This window comes from Gekko japonicus, unplaced genomic scaffold, assembly GCF_001447785.1.
Source record: "Gekko japonicus isolate JY-2015 unplaced genomic scaffold, Gekko_japonicus_V1.1 scaffold794, whole genome shotgun sequence".
Lineage (NCBI taxonomy): Eukaryota > Metazoa > Chordata > Lepidosauria > Squamata > Gekkonidae > Gekko > Gekko japonicus.
Window position 1 is genome coordinate 245,434 of NW_015164692.1, and position 17,636 is coordinate 263,069.

The window sequence follows — 17,636 nt, forward strand, 5'->3', positions numbered from 1 at the left end:
AAGGAAGGAAGGAAGGAAGGAAGGAAGGAAGGAAGGAAAACCTGAAAATGGTAAAGGGAGGAAGGAAGGAAAACTGGAAAATGGTAGAGGGAGGGAAGGAAGGAAAACTGGAAGATGGTAGAGGGAGGGAGGGAGGGAGGGAGGGAGGGAGACGCTCCAACTCCCTTGAATCCCAGCACCGTCCCTCCCATCTGACTTAAGGGAGGCAGGCAGGCAGGCAGGCAGGCAGGCAGGCAGGCAGACGCTCCAACTCCCTTGAATCCCAGCACTGTCCCTCCCATCTGGCTTGGGGTTCCAGACCTGAGAAGCAGGAACGGCACTATCTGAAACCCGCAGCAGAAATGTCAAGCAGTGCTGACTTTGTCAAAAAGATTCAGACCTCTGGAACAGCAGCACAGAGAAGGACATCCTATCCTCACTTTAGGCCCTGGCAGACAGACTGAAAACTGTGCAAAAGTGCACGAGCTGCATTTGAACAAATAATTACAATGCTTTGAAAGGGAGCAATAACACACAGTCTGAAGAAATGACAAGACCGGACTGGTTAGCCCTGGATACAAAGCCACACTTTAATTTCCAAAAATGGCCCGTGCATATCTTTTGAATACGGAGTCATCCTTCACACTGCATGAAGGTCGAAGACATTTAAATGAGAAGATGGGAGTGTTGGAAGAGGAAATTATGTCCATAAAAAGGGCATCCAGAATAGCACAGAATATTTAATCTGAATGTGAAGCTATAACTCCCCAAACTATGCAAGCTGGTTTTGAACACTGAATGCAAAGGATCAGCTTAAACGACAACAGACAACACTGTATATTCCATTCAAAGAACCAAAAAGTCTCCTTTACATTAGAGTACACTCTGCAAAGATGCCCTTAGAGGTATCTTTTCTGTTTAAAGAACTCTATGTTTCTGGAGGGAAATAATACGATAAAACCCTTCACCTATTTATAGGAGAACTGAAAATATATGCAATCAAAATTTCAAATACCTCAAAATGAAACCCGATCGTACAATTATAATTAAACCCATTAGGATAATATACATAAATATTCCCAAAATGCATACTTCGCCAGTTACAATATGAATGTATTCTGCACTAAAATAAAAACAAATTTATTAAGCAACAGTCTGCTGCATATGATTTCTATTTCACGCTAATGCGTTAATTCTGTATTGAGGTTGGTGGTCACAACCCAACAGTCCCGGCTTATAATGTTAGCATGCTCCCAGGCACTATTTCGCAACAATAATCGGTCTTGAACAGTAGTGGGGGCAAGCACTGGCTTACCACTGAAGCTGCTGGTCAAGTGAAGTGGCTACAGATCATTCGAACTGGGACACCCACCTTATGGCTGAGAATTCCCTTAGCCCGGGGTGCTGGATCCAGTGCTGGATCCAGTGCTGGGATTTATACCGGAGCTTCCTAGATTCGCTTCCTCCCCACAGTCTTGGCAACATGTCAATAATGAAGAAGAAGAAGAAGAGATTGGATTTATACCCCGCCCTTTACAACCCAAAGGAGTCTCAGAGCGGCTTACAAACTCCTTTCCCTTCCCATCTCTTTGTGCTGCCAGTCTTCTAGTTTTATTTTTTTGAGGGGGTAGGGCAGAGTTGGTAGCTCTGGGCCGGGAACGATTTGAGGGGTGGAGCTTGTGGAGGGTAGTGTTTGGGGAGGGAAGGGAAGGGACTTCGGGAGTGGAATGTGCTGTCAAGTCACAGCCAACTTATGGTCTTGAAGAAGGGCCTTGAAGAAGAAGGGCTTTGAAGAAGAAGAAAAAGAAGAAGAAGAGATTGGATTTATATCCCATGGCCCTTCACTCCCCAAAGGAGTCTCAGAGCGGCTTACAAACTCCTTCCCCTCCCCACAACAGACACCCTGTGAGGTAAAAGAAGAAGAAGAGATTGGATTTATACCCCGCCCTTCACTCCCCAAAGGAGTCTCAGAGCAGCTTACAAACTCCTTTCCCTTCCCCTCCCCACAACAAACACCCTGTGAGGTAAAAGAAGAAGAAGAAGAGATTGGATTTATACCCCGCCCTTCACTCCCCAAAGGTGTCTCAGAGTGGCTTACAAACTCCTTTCCCTTCCCCTCCCCGCAACAGACACCCTGGGAGGTAGGCGGGGCTGAGAGAGCTCTTGACAGAAACGGCTCTTTTTCAAGAACAGCTCTTATCAGAACTACGGCTTGCCCAAGGTCATCCAGCCAGGTGCAAATGGAGGAGTGGGGGGAATCAAACCCGGTTCTCCCAGATTAGAGTCCGCGCACTTAACCACTACACCAAACTGGCTCTCAAGTCAAGAGACATCCAGAGGCGGTTTGCCAGTGCCTGCCTCTCTGTCACAGCCCCCGACTTCCTTGGTGGTCTCCCATCCAAGTGCTAACCAGGACCGACCCTGCTTAGTTTCCAAGACCCGATGAGACTGGGCTAGCCAGAGCCACCCAGGTCAGGGTGGGGCTCCTTTAGCAGGGCATAATGCCACGGAACCCACCCGCCATTCTCTCCAGAAGAACTGATCTCTGTAGTCTGCAGATCACTTGTAATTCTGGGAGATCTCCAGATCCCACCAGAAGGCTGGCAGCCCAGGAGCCCTGCCCAGTGCACCAGCCAGCCCTGGCGTGTGCCAGCCTGACATCGGCAATTTCTTGTAAAGCAAGATTAGGAAGTTCAAAGTGTTTCAGAATCACCTTTGAAAGTAGTACTGTGATTGTTCGATTACTGGGGGAATCCTCGTTAAAAAAAAACAGCATGGCCAAAACGAGCCGCCTGGGAAGGACAACATAAAAATTATCTGACTTGCCTATGAAACAAAAAAGGAATCCAGAAAATTCCTAGGGGGGGGGGAATTGAACGCCCGAAGGGTTAAAAGAGGCACAAGGAAACACCAAATTGGCAGAATTTAAAACCCCAGAGCTCCAAAAAGGAAAGTAGCAGTCCTTTTGTCTAAAAGCCCATCGGCGCTCAGCACCTAGAGAAGGTCAAACCCTCAGTGATCTCCTCTGGAAATCCATAAAAGCTCAGGCCTCAGGGAAGGGAAAAAAAATACTGCAGAGAGGCCAGGTTTTAAAAACTCCCCTCCGGGATACATAAAAAAAAATACATTTAAGTGACATGTATGAACAACGAAACATTGGAATATTTGAATCGGGGAATGCACGGACACAGATATCAGAACATGCAATCACAGTCTCCATATAGTGTGCTGACTCACCGCTTCCACAACCCAGAGCATATTCTATTTGGCTTTTGGAGTTCACCTTAGTTAACCTCTTGGGAATTAAAAGGTTCTCGTAACTCAATCAACCCCCTGGGTGCAAAGCAGGGCCACCCATCCTCCACGCTTGCCACAAAGAGACTGGGTGACGGAAGGGCACCAAGACTGGATGCGGATGAGACAGGGCCATGCATTTTGCAGACGTTCTCCCCCACTATCCAACCCTTTTTGCAGCTGGGTACTGAGAGAGGATTTGGAATCGGTTGGAAACTCTTTCTGGCCACTGAGCTCAGCAAGGAGCAGTTTCCCTCCACTTTTCTGTTTGTGAACAGCGTCCCTCTGGCGCCCCATCCTCTCTACCAAAGGTCGGTGTCCCAAGCAAGCATACTTGCCCCTCTCCCCAACCACCTAACTCTCTAGCCCGGTGCAGTATAGTTTCAGAGGGTAGCCAAATCAATCTGCAGTAGAACAGCTCGATCTGAGTCCAGTAGCCCCTTAAAAAGGTAAGGTTTCCCTTGCTCGAAAGCCAGTCGAATTCAACTCTAGGGGGCGGTGCTCATCTCCGTTTCCAAGCCGAAGAGCCAGCGCTGTCCGAAGACTTCTCCGTGGTCATGTGCACGGAATGCTGTTACCTTCCCACCGAAGCGGTGCTATTTATCTACTTGCAATTTCTTGTTTTGAACTGCTAGATTGGCAGGAGCTGTGACCAGAGACGGGAGCTCACTCCGTCACGCGGCACTCGGGTCTCGAACTGCTGAACTACCAACCTTCTGGTCTGCAGTTCAGTGTCTTAACCTCTGAGCCACTGTGGCCTTAGAGAACAATAATTCTCTTTTGACTCTCGAAAGCTCACACCCCGAAAACCTTTCTTGTTGGTCTCCAAGGTGCTACTTGTCAAATCCCCAGGTCACAGCTTGATTGACCACGTCTGAATTACCAAGCCGCTCAACTTGAATGACCAAAGATTCATCCCACATGGGTTCATGAACCCCTTGTAGGGACTCATCCCACAGGGATGCTAGCAACTTGAGCAATGTTCCCGTGGGATGACTATGTCACAGGCTCTGTCCATATGGTTGCTTCAGGCCTTATACCGCTGGTGCAGAGTGAGAACACACCATGGTGAAGCAGTTCCAGTATGACGGGACAAGATGCAAAGCAGGCTTCAAGTCTGACCAACTAGGGCAGGGGTGGCCAAACTGCGACTCGGGAGCCGCATGTGCAGGGGTCATTTCGTAGAAAAAGAGCTAGGGGAACTCATTAGCACAACTCATTAGCATATGCCACACACCCTGACATCAGGGGCCCGGCGGTGGACCTGCAAGGCCAGCGGGAGTGCGAGGAAGCCCTGCGAAGACCCTCCCTGGCCCCAGGCAGGCAGGGGTGGGGAGAGGCGGGGAGGAAGCAACTTACCCTCCCTCTTCTCCTGCCTCCTCCTGGCTGAATTTCTCTCTCTTTTCCTTCCCTCCCTCCCCCTCCCTCATCTATTTGCTTTCTTTGTTTCTCTCTCTCTCTTTCTTTCCACCTCTTTCATTCTTTCTTTCCACCCACCCCTCTCTCTTAGACAAATATCAGTAGCAAACAAATAAATATCATTGTACAAATAAATATCAGTATCAATATCTGTTTTACCTCTTTCCTTTTTCTTTTCGGCAGTCTCATTTAATGTTAATAAAAAAGCAAATTTGCATATTTTCCAATAAAAACGTGTGTGATATTTGTTCACGTCTTGCGGCTCTCAAACATCTGACACTTAGTCTATGTGGCTCTTACGTTGAGCAAGTTTGGCCGCCCCTGAACTAGGGACACAACCTCAAGTGTGCACCAAACATGTGGACAGTCACGTCCATACCCTTACACAACTCTGTTATAATACTCTGAATTCCATGGTGGTGCCGTTGAGTCACACTTGACTTACGGCGATCCTGTACGGCTTTCAAGGCAAGAGATGAATAGAGGCGGTCTGCCAATGTCTGCCTCTGTGTCGTGAACCTGGACTCCCTTGGTGGTCTCCCATCCAAGTACTAACCAGACCTGACCCTGCTTAGCTTCCGGGATCTGACGTGATTGGGCTAGCCTGGGCTATCCAGGCAGGACTAACAGGTGGTTTGTCATTGCTCGCCTCTGTGTAGCAACCCTGGACTTCCTGCGTGGTCTCCCATCGAAGTACTGACCAGACCTGACCCTGCTTAGCATCTGAGATCTGAAAAGATCGGGCTGGCCTGGGCCATCCAAGTCAGGGCTTCCATGTGGTAATCTATACCCACCCGGGGGGGTGGCCCTGAAATAAAGCACTTCTTGTTTTACAGGTGAAACGTATCTACTGAGCACTGGTACACTGCAAGATTGCTGCTGATTTGAAAGCACTCACCAGTTACTATGGAAACACCACCCTTGTAATGAATCCTTATATAGCTGCAATTGCTCATCATTTATAATTTAGACAGTTTCATCATATTTAATTATGCAATGTACTAAAGTATCATACATTAATTATTCCGCGTTTATTTCTGATTTTCTGTTGGATACGTTCATCTTTCTGCTCAGCGTGAATTTTATTCATTTATTTCGGTTTAGCGTTCCCTGAATTTCAGGGAACCACTGATATTATCCAGTGAGCCAAATCACAGCAAACTTTCAGCCATGTGTAGCCAACTAAACCACTTTGATTTATCCCCTCACTGATGGGATAATTAAATGGAAGGAAGGAGGTTAAGAGGTGAGGAACCATGTGGAAGGAAGTATGTTGGGGGGGGGGGCAGATGGAAGAAAAGATTGGATTTATACCCTGCCCTTCACTCAGAGTCTCATAGCAGCTTACCTTCCCCTCCCCACAACAGACACCCTGTGAGCAACGCTCCCTCTAATCTGTGAGGTCTCATGAGCAAAAATTCTACTTCATGAGCTATTGGCATTAAAGCTGTGAGTGAGCGATTTGGCTACTGCATAAATTAGTTTGCTCTGGAGCCATCCTTCCTAAGCTAATACAAAAATGTGTAAGCCAGAGGCTAAAAAACTGTGAGCTAGCTCACACTAACTCAGCTTAGAGGGAACACTGCCTGTGAGGTAAGTGGGGCTGAGAGAGCTCTTTCGAGAACTGTTGTTTCGAGAACAGCTCTGAGAGAACTTGTGACTGACCCAAGGTTATGCCAGCAGCTGCATGTGGAGGACTGGGGAATCAACCCCAATTCTCTGGGGAATCAACCCCAATTCTCCCAGATTAGAGTCCACCGCTCTTAACCACTACACCAAACTGGAGAATGTCAACAGGGAAACTGTGAATAGAGCCTATACAGATATTTTATTTATTTGTTTTTCATTTATACCCCACTTTTCTCCCCACTGGGGACCTAAAGCACCTGGCATGGTTCTCCTCTTCTCCATTTTATCCTCACGACAAGGTAGGCTAGACTGAGAAGCATGTGACTGGCCCAAGGTCACCCAGCAAGCTTCCAGGGCAGAGACTCCTAGATCCTAGTCTGACTCTCTCACCACTCTACTGGATCCCTAAAAAAAACCCTCCCCCCCCCAGGACTAGGAGGAAGAAAGCAAGAGGAAGAGAAACCCTCACACCGGCCCACCAGCTGTGGGATGAAGAAGACAAGGGCCTGGATCCAGATATGGGCAGGCAGAAGCATGAATGGACATAGCACCGATCTGCTTGCATAAGATCTTGTGCAACACCTACCACTCCCCCCACCACCACCATATATTTGCACGAGATGATGCGTAACTGGAAACACAACTGGGAATACAATAAGCCCAATGGTTCCTAACCCTGGGAGTCCACAGAATCCATGCACGCACTAGGCAGTGTCCTTTTACTATTTTGACCGTGTTTTTCTCAATCGACGGATACTAATAGTACAACGACTACTGTTTTATTTGGTTATTTAAAACACTTATTGGCTGCCTTTCTCCCTTGTGGAACTCAAGGCGCCTTACAATATAAAATGATTATTAAAACACAGACACAATAAAACAATATGGATAAAACAGCAATTATGAAAACACACCGGGGGGGGGGGGTTCGTGAAATTTATTTATATTAAAAAGGGGCTCCCCTAGTCTTTTTCTTGTGTTCCCACTTGTTCACGAGTGGAAATTTTGCACTGGATCCAACCCAATGTTGCAAAATCAACTGCTTTCCCAGTCAGTGGGGCTCCCTGGGCCACCCGACATGGGAAGCCACCAATGAGCTGTACGTTTGGAGGAAGAGGGGGCGGGAAGGAGGAAATTCATTTCTGCACAGCAAACAACGATGGGTTGCCTTTAGATGGAACCCCTTATGGAAGACGATATAAGAGGAGGGCTGGACAGCAGCAGTAATTCCAGAAAGACCCCAGAGCACCTTGCAGGGCCTGCTCAGGCCAGGTATCCAATAGCTGTAGGGGAGGAGCTTAAGCGAGAGCAAGTTGCAGACAATGTTCTTTTGGAGTCCCTATCTCCCGTTCGTAACATTTGAAGCAATAAAAGTTGAGCTACAATTAAAGCTATCCTAGAGCCCAGGCTAGCCCGATCTCATAAGAACATAAGAACATAAGAGATGCCAGTGTTGGATCAGGCCAAAGGCCCATCCAGTCCAACACTCTGTGTCACACAGTGGCCAGAAATACCAGTGCCATCAGGAGGTCCACCAGTGGGGCCAGGATATTAGAAGCCCTCCCACTGTTGACCCCCCCCCAAGCACCAAGAAGACAGAGCATCACTTGCCCCAGAGCCTCTATCTATACCTTGTGGCTAATAGCCACTGATGGACCTCTGCTCCATATGCTTATCTAATTCCCTTTTGAAGCCGTCCATGCTTGTAGCAGCCATCACTTCCTGTGGCAGTGAATTCCAAGTGTTAATCACTCTTTGGGTGAAGAAGTACTTCCTTTTATCTGTTCTAACCCGACCGCTCAGCAATTTCATGGAGTGCCCACGAGTTCTTGTATTGTGAGAAAGGGAGAAAAGTACCTCTTTCTCTACCTGCTCTTTCCCATGCATAATCTTATAAACCTCAATCATGTCACCCCTCAGTCGAGATCTCGTCAGATCTCGGAAGTGAAACAGGGTCAGCCTGGCCAGTATTTGCACAGGAGAGGTCCAAGGAATACCAAGGTCTCGACGGGGAGGCAGGCAATGGCCAATCACCTCTGAACACCTTTTGCCTTGAAAACTCTGCCAGGGTCACCATAAGGCGGATGTCACTTGATGGGGGAAGAAACCCAAACCAATTTAGTGAAGACTTTTTGTTTTGTTTTGTTTGGCATTCCCTTAGTGATCCCTCGTTCCTGCTCAACATTTTAATTGTTATTATATGTCTTTTGCTGCATTTTAGCTTTGATGTTGTTTTCAGGATGCATTGCTGAAGAACTGAGCAGTCACTCATGAAAGCTCTTACCCCCCCGTCACAAATTTTGTTAGTCTTTAAGGTGTTACTGGACTCTTGCTCTTTTCTGCAGCTACAGACAAACATGGCTACCCATCTTGATCTTTTGGGTTGATTTTAATGATTTTAAAATGTGATTTTATTATACATTACATATTCGATTTCTATACCGTTCCATCCCGAAGGCTCGGAGCGGTTTACAATGAACATGATTTAACACCTACCTAGGGCCACAGTGTAGAGGGGGGGTTAATGCCTTACCAGGCACCCCAGCAGCCAAGATTTTCTTGTTCCATGGCGGGTACTTGCTCCAGGCAGCGCTGTCTTCGGCGGAGATCTTTTTCCTTTCCTCCACCAACTTCCTGGAGCGGTCCTACGGCGCGCGGCTGCGCGACGCTGCAGTCATGGGTCTCTGTCCCGCAGGCTCCGACCCTGCTGCTCACCACGCCTCCGCGACATCCGGACAAATCGCTACTCGAGTTGCTCCTTCTGCCCGTTGCCGGCCCGCCGCCATATTCTTCCTGCCGGGTCGCCGCTCACCGCTCGATATATGTTTTTTATCTTTTTAAATTATTTTTGTGAGTATTTTGTGTGTGTGTGTGTATGTGCTTGTGAGCCTGGAAGTCATGGTGACTTCTGGCAACCCCTAGTGGGGCTAGGATGTTTCAGAGAGGTGGCTTGGTAACCTGCCTCTGCGCCCCAGCTCTGGTATTCCTTGGAGGTCACCCTTCCAAGCACTTGCCGGGGTCGGCCCTGCTTGGCTTCTGAGATCTGATGAGATCGGGCTTGGCTGGGCTATCCAGGTCAGGGCATTTTATGACATATGTTTTCGCTGTAGTTCCAGGGCATCCCCAGGTCCCACCTGGAGGTTGGCATTTCTAGTCTAATGGCAGGCTAGCCAGCCTCCCTGTGGACTGGTGGCAGTGCATTTCTTGTAACGGGGCCGCACAAACAACAAATGATCCAACTTACCTATATGCAAGTGCCAAAGCCCAGGCACATGCAGCGCAATACAGGCTGTCGTGTACTTTTGCCCTTTGATTGTCGCCAAATGTCTTGGTGGGGAAAAGACCGGTGGTTGGACTTTGGTACAGCAACACTGTTGATTTGACTGTCAAGAGAAACAACCCAAATCCTTACATTCTTCAAAGCTTAAAAGGAATGTTTTTCAAGGAATTTTTTTTTTAAAAAAAGAGAGAAATGACAAATGGCAAAGCAGGAAAATAAATACACCATGAGAAACAGATGTCTTTTACGATTCAACCCTGTTTCTCAGTTGTCTCTTCTCCCTGACTTTTTGCTTTAGGATCCCTGTCTCCAGCAGTGCCTCCTTGACCACGTTTTTCTTATGCTGTGTCTACACTCTAAACAGTACTTCTAACTGTTACAGCTTGCCCTCAAGAGACCTCACAGGGACAGTAGTTGTGTGAGAAACCAAGGAAATTGTATCAAAGAAGTCTGAGTGCTTGCATAAAACTACAATTCTCAGTTTCTTTGGAACCGTGGGTGCATAGAGGCTATAACTTTGCTACGTGTTTGAGCATGCTTTAGGTAAGGTATTCCATTCAGTCAATTTTATTACATGGAGATCACTGCAATAAACATCATCCTACCAAATGGGCAAGGCTCATTTGAGCACACATCAGGTCCACAGGAACAGGAACAAAATAATTGTGCCACCCTCTGCCAGTTTACATTCATTAGTATTTCTAATTGAGGTGCAGCTTTACAGATTTTGTATGGATAAATCCAGCACTCCCACTTTAGATGGCTTCACTTGCTTAACCATTTTATGGATAACTCATTGACTAAATGATAAATCCAAAGAAGGTTGAAAAACAGACAAAATCTATTGCAAGAACAAACGTCACTCCAGTAAAACAATTCTGCTTTAATAAATATTCTAAAAGGCATAAAATATCACACAGACCAAAATAAGAAAACTTAGATAAAAAAAAAGTAAATCATGTAGACCAAACATGTTTCAACTAAACAGTCCTCTTCAGTGGTTTCTGGGAAAGGTATAGATTCCTAAAAGTACATAAGCATATATAACAAAATACCAAGAGTATAAACACAATATAAAATTGGACTCAGTCCCTCCAGTAACTCTTTTGGGACACCTAGGGATTTATTTATTCATTTATTTATTTATTGAATTTATACCGCGCCCTCCCAGCCAAGGCTGGCTCAGGGCGGCTTACAAAAATATATTTTAAAAATGATCATTATTTTATTTTGTGGCATATTTAAAAAGATAATTTGGGGGGAAATGGTTAGGAAGTGTTTTTGAAAAGGAGGAAAATTTCTTGGACTGGGTTTCACTTTACTCACACTACACTCTGGCACAGGTTATTAAAGGAGCACCTTCCATAAGCAGAAGGACACCTATGGATCCAGCCTGGGATGCTTCTCAGTAACAGCAATGGTCAAGCCCTACCGGAAGATACTGTATTCATACGGGGTTGGATCCAGACTAAATTGGCAGTTTTCACTGATCTCCCTTTCTTCTGCACACATCCCCCAAAAGCAGACTTACCAAGTACTTACCATGATTCGGCAGGGGACACATACGTCTTTCCAGGAGCATTCCCGCACCGACAATAGACGCGCCGCACCATGCCGTCGCCAGGAAGTGACGCCAGGTGACGCTCTGGCAATGGGGCTGGAAACTCGATGGTACCATCAAGTTTTCAGCCCCATTGTCAGAGCGTTGCCCAGCGTCACTTCCTGGCGACAGCATGGTGCGTTACAGGGAGGAATGTTCCGGCCGGGGAGCATGTGTCCCCCGCTGGATCGCAGTAAGTACTTGGAAACCCTACCCAAAAGCACCTTTTGGGGACATCAGGAAGCTGAAGCAGAAGGGGGAGGGCAGGGAAGTTCCATTCTGCCACTGAAAAATTTAGCCTTGGGAACACAGGGTAGCTTCTTGCTCTTCGCGCGCTATACGTGTATCAGGATCTGGAGATAAATTATTTCAGGCCTCAAAATACATCCTATTATTGAGCTACTGCTGGAAAAAAGGACTAATAGAGTAGCAAGAATATATACTGCCTTTTAATTTGAAATATTTATTGATTATAACCCTGTAAACTATTTGCAAAAAAAAATCATAAAACTAAAACTACATACACCACTTATTGATATCTTGTTTTTGAAAAATATTTTCTGTATTTCTAAAAAATATTCAAGACAGCATTATCTTAAGTTTTTAGAACGATGGTTCTCCTTTTTCGACTATGTTACTAACACTCCAAATTCAATATTTACACTTCCAGATAAGTATAAAGATTTCGTATTTTATTAATCACCTTGAGTTGTTGTTTCTTCATGATTATCCACTTGTTGCATTGTTGTATTGATGTTTTGTGGTTGTTAATGATGTGAGTTATATCTTCAAATGACTTCGATATTGAATTGCGTTTTATGTTTTGTTGTTGTTAAATTTTTAAAACCAATAAAAATTTATATTAAAAAAGACAGCATTATCTTTATTAAGTGGTTTAAGATTTTAATCTCAAAGAACTGGTGTTTGGTCAATCCTCCAATAGAGAGAAGCTTGATAACAACAACAAGATAATTGGAGAATGGCCAAAATGTTTAAAACTAACAAAGTAAGCAGACATAAGAGAGCCAGTGTGGTTAAGAACAGCAGACTCTGATCTGGACAACGGGGTTTGATTCCCCACCTGAAGCTAGCTGGGTGACCTTAGGCCAGTCCCAGTTCTCTCAGAGCTCTCCAGCCCCATCTACCTCACAAGGTGCCTTTTATGAGGAGAGGAAGGGAAAGGCGATCGTAAGCCGCTTTGAGACTCCTTAGGGTAGAGAAAAGTGGGGTATAAAAACTAATTCTTATTCTTCTTCACCTACAGTGAAGCTTTTATGAAAGTATGGCAGCCATTTATGAATTCTATTAAAAATGAATTACCAGTTTTATGGAGCTTTTTCTATGTGGTAATTACATATCGCCATGCCTGCTCTATTCTATTTTTGCTAATTAATAAAATATATATTTTTAAAAGCTACGAAACTTAATGATCATGAGCAGGTAATTAACTGTTGAATTATTCATGACCCCAGTTCTATTACATCACAAGAAAATACACTTTTAATCACACTCGAACTTTGTTCTGTCAAAACTATGCATACTCTCGCCAAAAATGTTCTATGTCGCTTACCGATTCTGTAGTAATGATCCAACTTATCCCACACGCTCTCTCCATCTGGCCTCGGAAGGTTGATGCTTTTCACAGGTTCGTACACGGAGCCTAGAGGAAGAGGTTACTTAGTCTTAATCACAATTACAGCAACAACATGAAATCCCAGCTACAGTTGTCAAACAGATATTGTCAAGACACTGTGTTACTTCTGCAATCATATTTTGGCAGAGGAAATCAATTGTTTGGATAAATAGGACACTGACATTTTACAGAGTCTTATAATGTAACGTAGTCACAGAATTTTTTTTAAAAAATAAATAAACGTAACGTTAAGGTCGCCAACTCCAGTTTGGGAAACTACCAGATATTTGGGGGTGGAGCCTCGGGATAACAGGGTTGGGGAGGGGAGGGACCGCAGTAGAGTATAATGCTACCCTCCAAAACAGCCATTTTCTCTAAGCGAACTGATCTCTATAGCCTGGAGGTCAGTTTCAATTCTGAGAGATCTCTAAGATCTTCCTGGAGGTTGGGAACCCTACAACCAGCTTGGTATAGTGGTTATGTGCGCAGACTCTAATCTGGGAGAACCGGGTTTGATTCCCCACGCCTCCACTTGCACCTGCTGGATGACCTTGGGCAAGCCATAGTTCTCTCAGAGCTGTTCTCTCAAGGACAGTTCTGGAAAGAGCCCTCTCAGCCCTACCTACCTCACAGGGTGTCACTTGTGGGGAGGGGAGGGGAAGGGAAAGGAGTTTGTAAATTGCTCTGAGACTCCTTTGGGTAGTGAAGAGCAGGGTATAAATCCAATCTCTTCTGTCTTCTTCTTCATAACCTCCTTATTAAGCTATTACTGTTGTTTCTTCCACTTGTTGAAAACCTATTACTTGGTTCTCAGTGACGTATGTGCAACAATGCCAGGGTGTTTTTTTTGGGGGGGGGTGAGCGTTGAGACACTGACCTTCAGGGATTACCCAAAACAGTAGCCATTCAAGCTGATTTTAAGGTTTTATACCATCATGAAGAGTAAAAATATTTATGCTTCCTTCTCCCCTCTCCCTCCTGTCTTTATGTTGCCAAACTTGCTCATTAAAACCTGAGAACTAATTAAGAATCAGTCTTGGCTAGTTAATTAAAAATCAGCCCTGGCTAGTTAATTAAGAATCAGTCCTGGCTAGCTGCATATAAAAAATTAATCTGTTCTTTGAATAATATATTCATAGTTCTTGTATATGAGCTATAAAAACTAAAGCCTCTCCAATTAGTCTTGGTACTTCGTGCTAATTTTATCAATGGACAATTTTAGAGTAAAATATTAACAATGTGATGCATGTAACGGGGGGAGGACGAAAATGGATCCAGAAAAAGGCAAACGTAAGCTTTAAATATGGGATGCCTTTGAGCATGAAGCTATAATCTATACCAGTGATATACTGAGGAGGCCTAGTGTTCCTTGGAAGTTTAGCAGATAGCTCTCAATCAGAATATCACTCAATAAGAATAAATAAGTTCCCCGATTGCCTACTACCTTGAATCTTCACCTTTGATGAACAGCACTAAGAGAACATTTGGTTTGTTCTAAAGTCTTGTGGGACAATCAGAATGTTCTCAGGAATGGCTAGCTTTCTGTGCAAATAGACTGCGCATACTATGACATGTTCTGGAATCCTTTACAACACACAAGGGTCCCCTCAGAAAACAACTCAGCATGGAAAGGGTTCTCTGAATAGAAAAAGTTGAATGCCGCGAATTGCCAGGAGTCATGTTGCACCTGACAGACTGTACAAAGACAAATATGGTCACAGTCCGTAGACATGAAAAGATAGAGCCACAAGAACTGTGTAAAGTGCGCTCAATGTTTCTTTAACGATAGCAATAATGTTGCAAATATGAAAACTACAAAAGTGATACTAATACATTCAAATTGTAAATCCAGTTACATGAGATAGAAGATAATGACGACAGCGGGACGGTGGTCTCCGGAATGTGATGCCGTTTCGACAAACGTCTTCTTCTGACCAAGAATCTATAAGTAGATGATGTGTGGAAAATTGCACTTCAATAGAAAAGCTACCCGATTCACATGGAGTTCAATAACAGCTTCACCTATTTCATTGCACAAGTAATGGAGAAAATTTCTCTCAGATGAAATAAAGAAACATTGAGCGCACTTTACACAGTTCCTGTGGCACCTTACAGACTGACAAGAGTTATCGCTGCATACACTTTTTTTGGCTAGCATCCGCTTCAGCGGTTGCATGAAGCGCTACCTCAGTTGGTAGACATATATGTGAGTAAAAACGGGGGGAAGTGTCAACAGTGGAATCAAAACACTATGGAATACAAGGCAACAAGAAAGACTGGTGCATTATGAGGCACATTCTCCTCCAAACCTACAGTGCATTATCAAGAGATAGAAAGACAGATAATAACACTTCATAAATCCAATGAAGTGGGCTCTGGTCCACAAATGCTTATAAATCTGTTGATCTTTAAACTACAACAAGACGCTCTGCAATTTGCTGCTGGAACAAAACTAACATGGCCTGCCCTCTAGAATTTGATTTAAAACACATTTATTCTTTAAAGAGCTATGCAATTAACCTAGCTGTAGTAATTTTAAGTTAACCCTTGCCGGAACAAAACCTGTACTTTACTAATCTACTATGTACTTTACTAACCCAACGTATGTCCTAAAAAACCCCTTGGTGCTGTACTGTGTCTACCACCAAGCTGTCAAGAAAAAAATATTAATCCTTTATTACATACATCCTTTTGCCAGTATAGAATAAAAGCAAAGACATCAGAGGGAACAAATAAGAAACATGATTTTGTTAATTTCACCCAATAAGAGGATTTTAGTTAGCCTTTCAGTACAGTTGGGAGTAAAAATGACCCTCAAACAATCAAGAGTATACACTGCAATTTACCAAAAATTATAGGGAGGGAAATGTTACAGGACAATTGACACCATTAAGGTTGAAGGGGGAAAATGGAGTCTGGAGTTCACAGAAGATGTAAAACAAAGTTTTATCGTTTTTTCCTCCCTCTGTTATCTAGGTCAATTTGAGCCTAGTTCTTGGTTAATGTAATCTTCTAGCAAAACTGTGTTCTGCTCATGTACCCCACATCAATACTCTTAACAAAAAATGATCACACAAAATGGAACTGAGTTCACATAAAAGAAAAAATCCATCTCCACTTTTGCTAGCTAGTGAGCTTCCATAAAAATTGCAGTGCCGGAGGTCAAGAAAACAGGTGGCATCCAGCGCGGTGTTTATTTAACATGCTGATTGGGGTGACAACGGAGACAGAAGCTACAAAATGGGTTTCTGCTATCATTTGCACAACACTTAGGAAAACTGGCCGGTTCTTTGCATACTGATAAACACGGTAGTATATTTAATATGAACACAGCAGTGATTGATTCTAATTAAAATGAATCTTAATGCCAGTTGATGCAGTAAACATGCGTGAAGCACAGTCCTGAATACTGATAGGGAAAGGTCCGCCACACTGAAGTCATAGATAACAACATCCTCTTGGCAAAGATACCACAGGAAATAGCTCTGCAAAACTGAACAAGTCATTTGGGGTAGGGGCAGTGGGGCAACTGCTACTAGAATAGCCATCTGCTCAGAATATATTGTTCAATTATCCATATAACCCAAGTTGAATAAACGATGATAATAAATAATAAGGTTATTACATATGCATGCAATGGCACTGGGAACCAAAGTCAAGACGCACTTAACTATTCAAGGTTGTACTCGAGTCAGTTCAAAATTAGGCAAAAATAATTCTACATCAATGAGACATAATGGAAATCAGCCCTATGACTCTCGAGTCTTTGATACATCTAATTTGATGACTCCGTGCTGTTTCTTTCCACTTACAAAGAAAATTGCATCCTTTTAACTTGAAGCATCACTTTCCATTTTCATGTTCTCTTATAACGGGGGGACTAGTGGATGAAAAAGCAATAAATGGAAGTCACTTGTTTGTATGAATTTATGAAAATGCATTTTGCTAGGGCTCAGCCCTTGACCAAGTTCTTATGTGTGGGTGGCTTCATGCATGACAGATTACCACACAGAAAGTGCTTCCACGTAGAAAACTGTGAAACTGCCACACCATTACACACTAACTGCACGGGAAGCCATGATTCACAAGGCCAACACACAGGTGTGATTGTCACCCGCAAAGAGCTACGTGGAGCTGTGAAGAGGTTTCCGATTTCTTTCCAGGTATGATCCAGGATGTTTCAAATCCACAGAGACAAGTAGGGACCAAAAACAGGATGCTGCAGAATGTTTCGAATGATATGTGTTGGTGGAGACGATCCGTCTGCTTTTAAGAGCATCTGGAGGGTGTCTTTCCTGCCTAACCCCAACGTTCAGTTTAGCAGTGTCACGGGCCAAGCACTGGGTAAGCAGCAAGCTGGGGGAGGAAGACTTCTTTCAATAGAGAATCACTCGCTCTGTTGGAGAAACTCTTTCTCCATCAAAAGAAGACTTGGTAGAAGGGATCCACTGAATCCAACCCTATGATAACCCTCACTGCTTTTCCTTCCATTAATAAGCACAGGTTGAAAGGAAGAAAATGGCAGGCCACTGGCTTCCCTTCAGCTTTACCGCACCTGAGGGTTTACACGGCTCTCGGATGCCAACTCTCCTCAGCACCCATATATCGCCCGCTAGAGGAGTGGCTTTGACGTCCCAGTATTTTCCCACATAGATAAAGAATCTCTATCAGGTGTTATAACTCATTCTTCCCCTATTTCTTCCCGTTTTTCCCACCCTGCACATACCCATTTTATTACCACAGAGAAGGAAGCTGAAGTATATATTGGGTTGGATCCAGCGTAAAAATTTCCACTTGTGCTA

At 44.3% G+C, this 17,636-nt stretch overlaps 1 protein-coding gene across 4 annotated transcripts in view; it reads right to left on the bottom strand.

The window, feature by feature from the left end:
* The window catches only part of PHKB (phosphorylase kinase, beta), a 194,525-nt gene that overhangs the window by 160,413 nt on the left and 16,476 nt on the right, over positions 1-17,636 (bottom strand). For all 4 annotated transcript variants that reach the window (XM_015409423.1, XM_015409421.1, XM_015409420.1 and 1 more), the window contains 2 exons: positions 12,772-12,861; positions 9,566-9,704 (listed from right to left, as the gene is read on the bottom strand). In XM_015409423.1, coding sequence (XP_015264909.1) covers positions 9,566-9,704; positions 12,772-12,861 — 229 coding nt within the window. The remainder of the gene's footprint in view (positions 1-9,565; positions 9,705-12,771; positions 12,862-17,636) is intronic.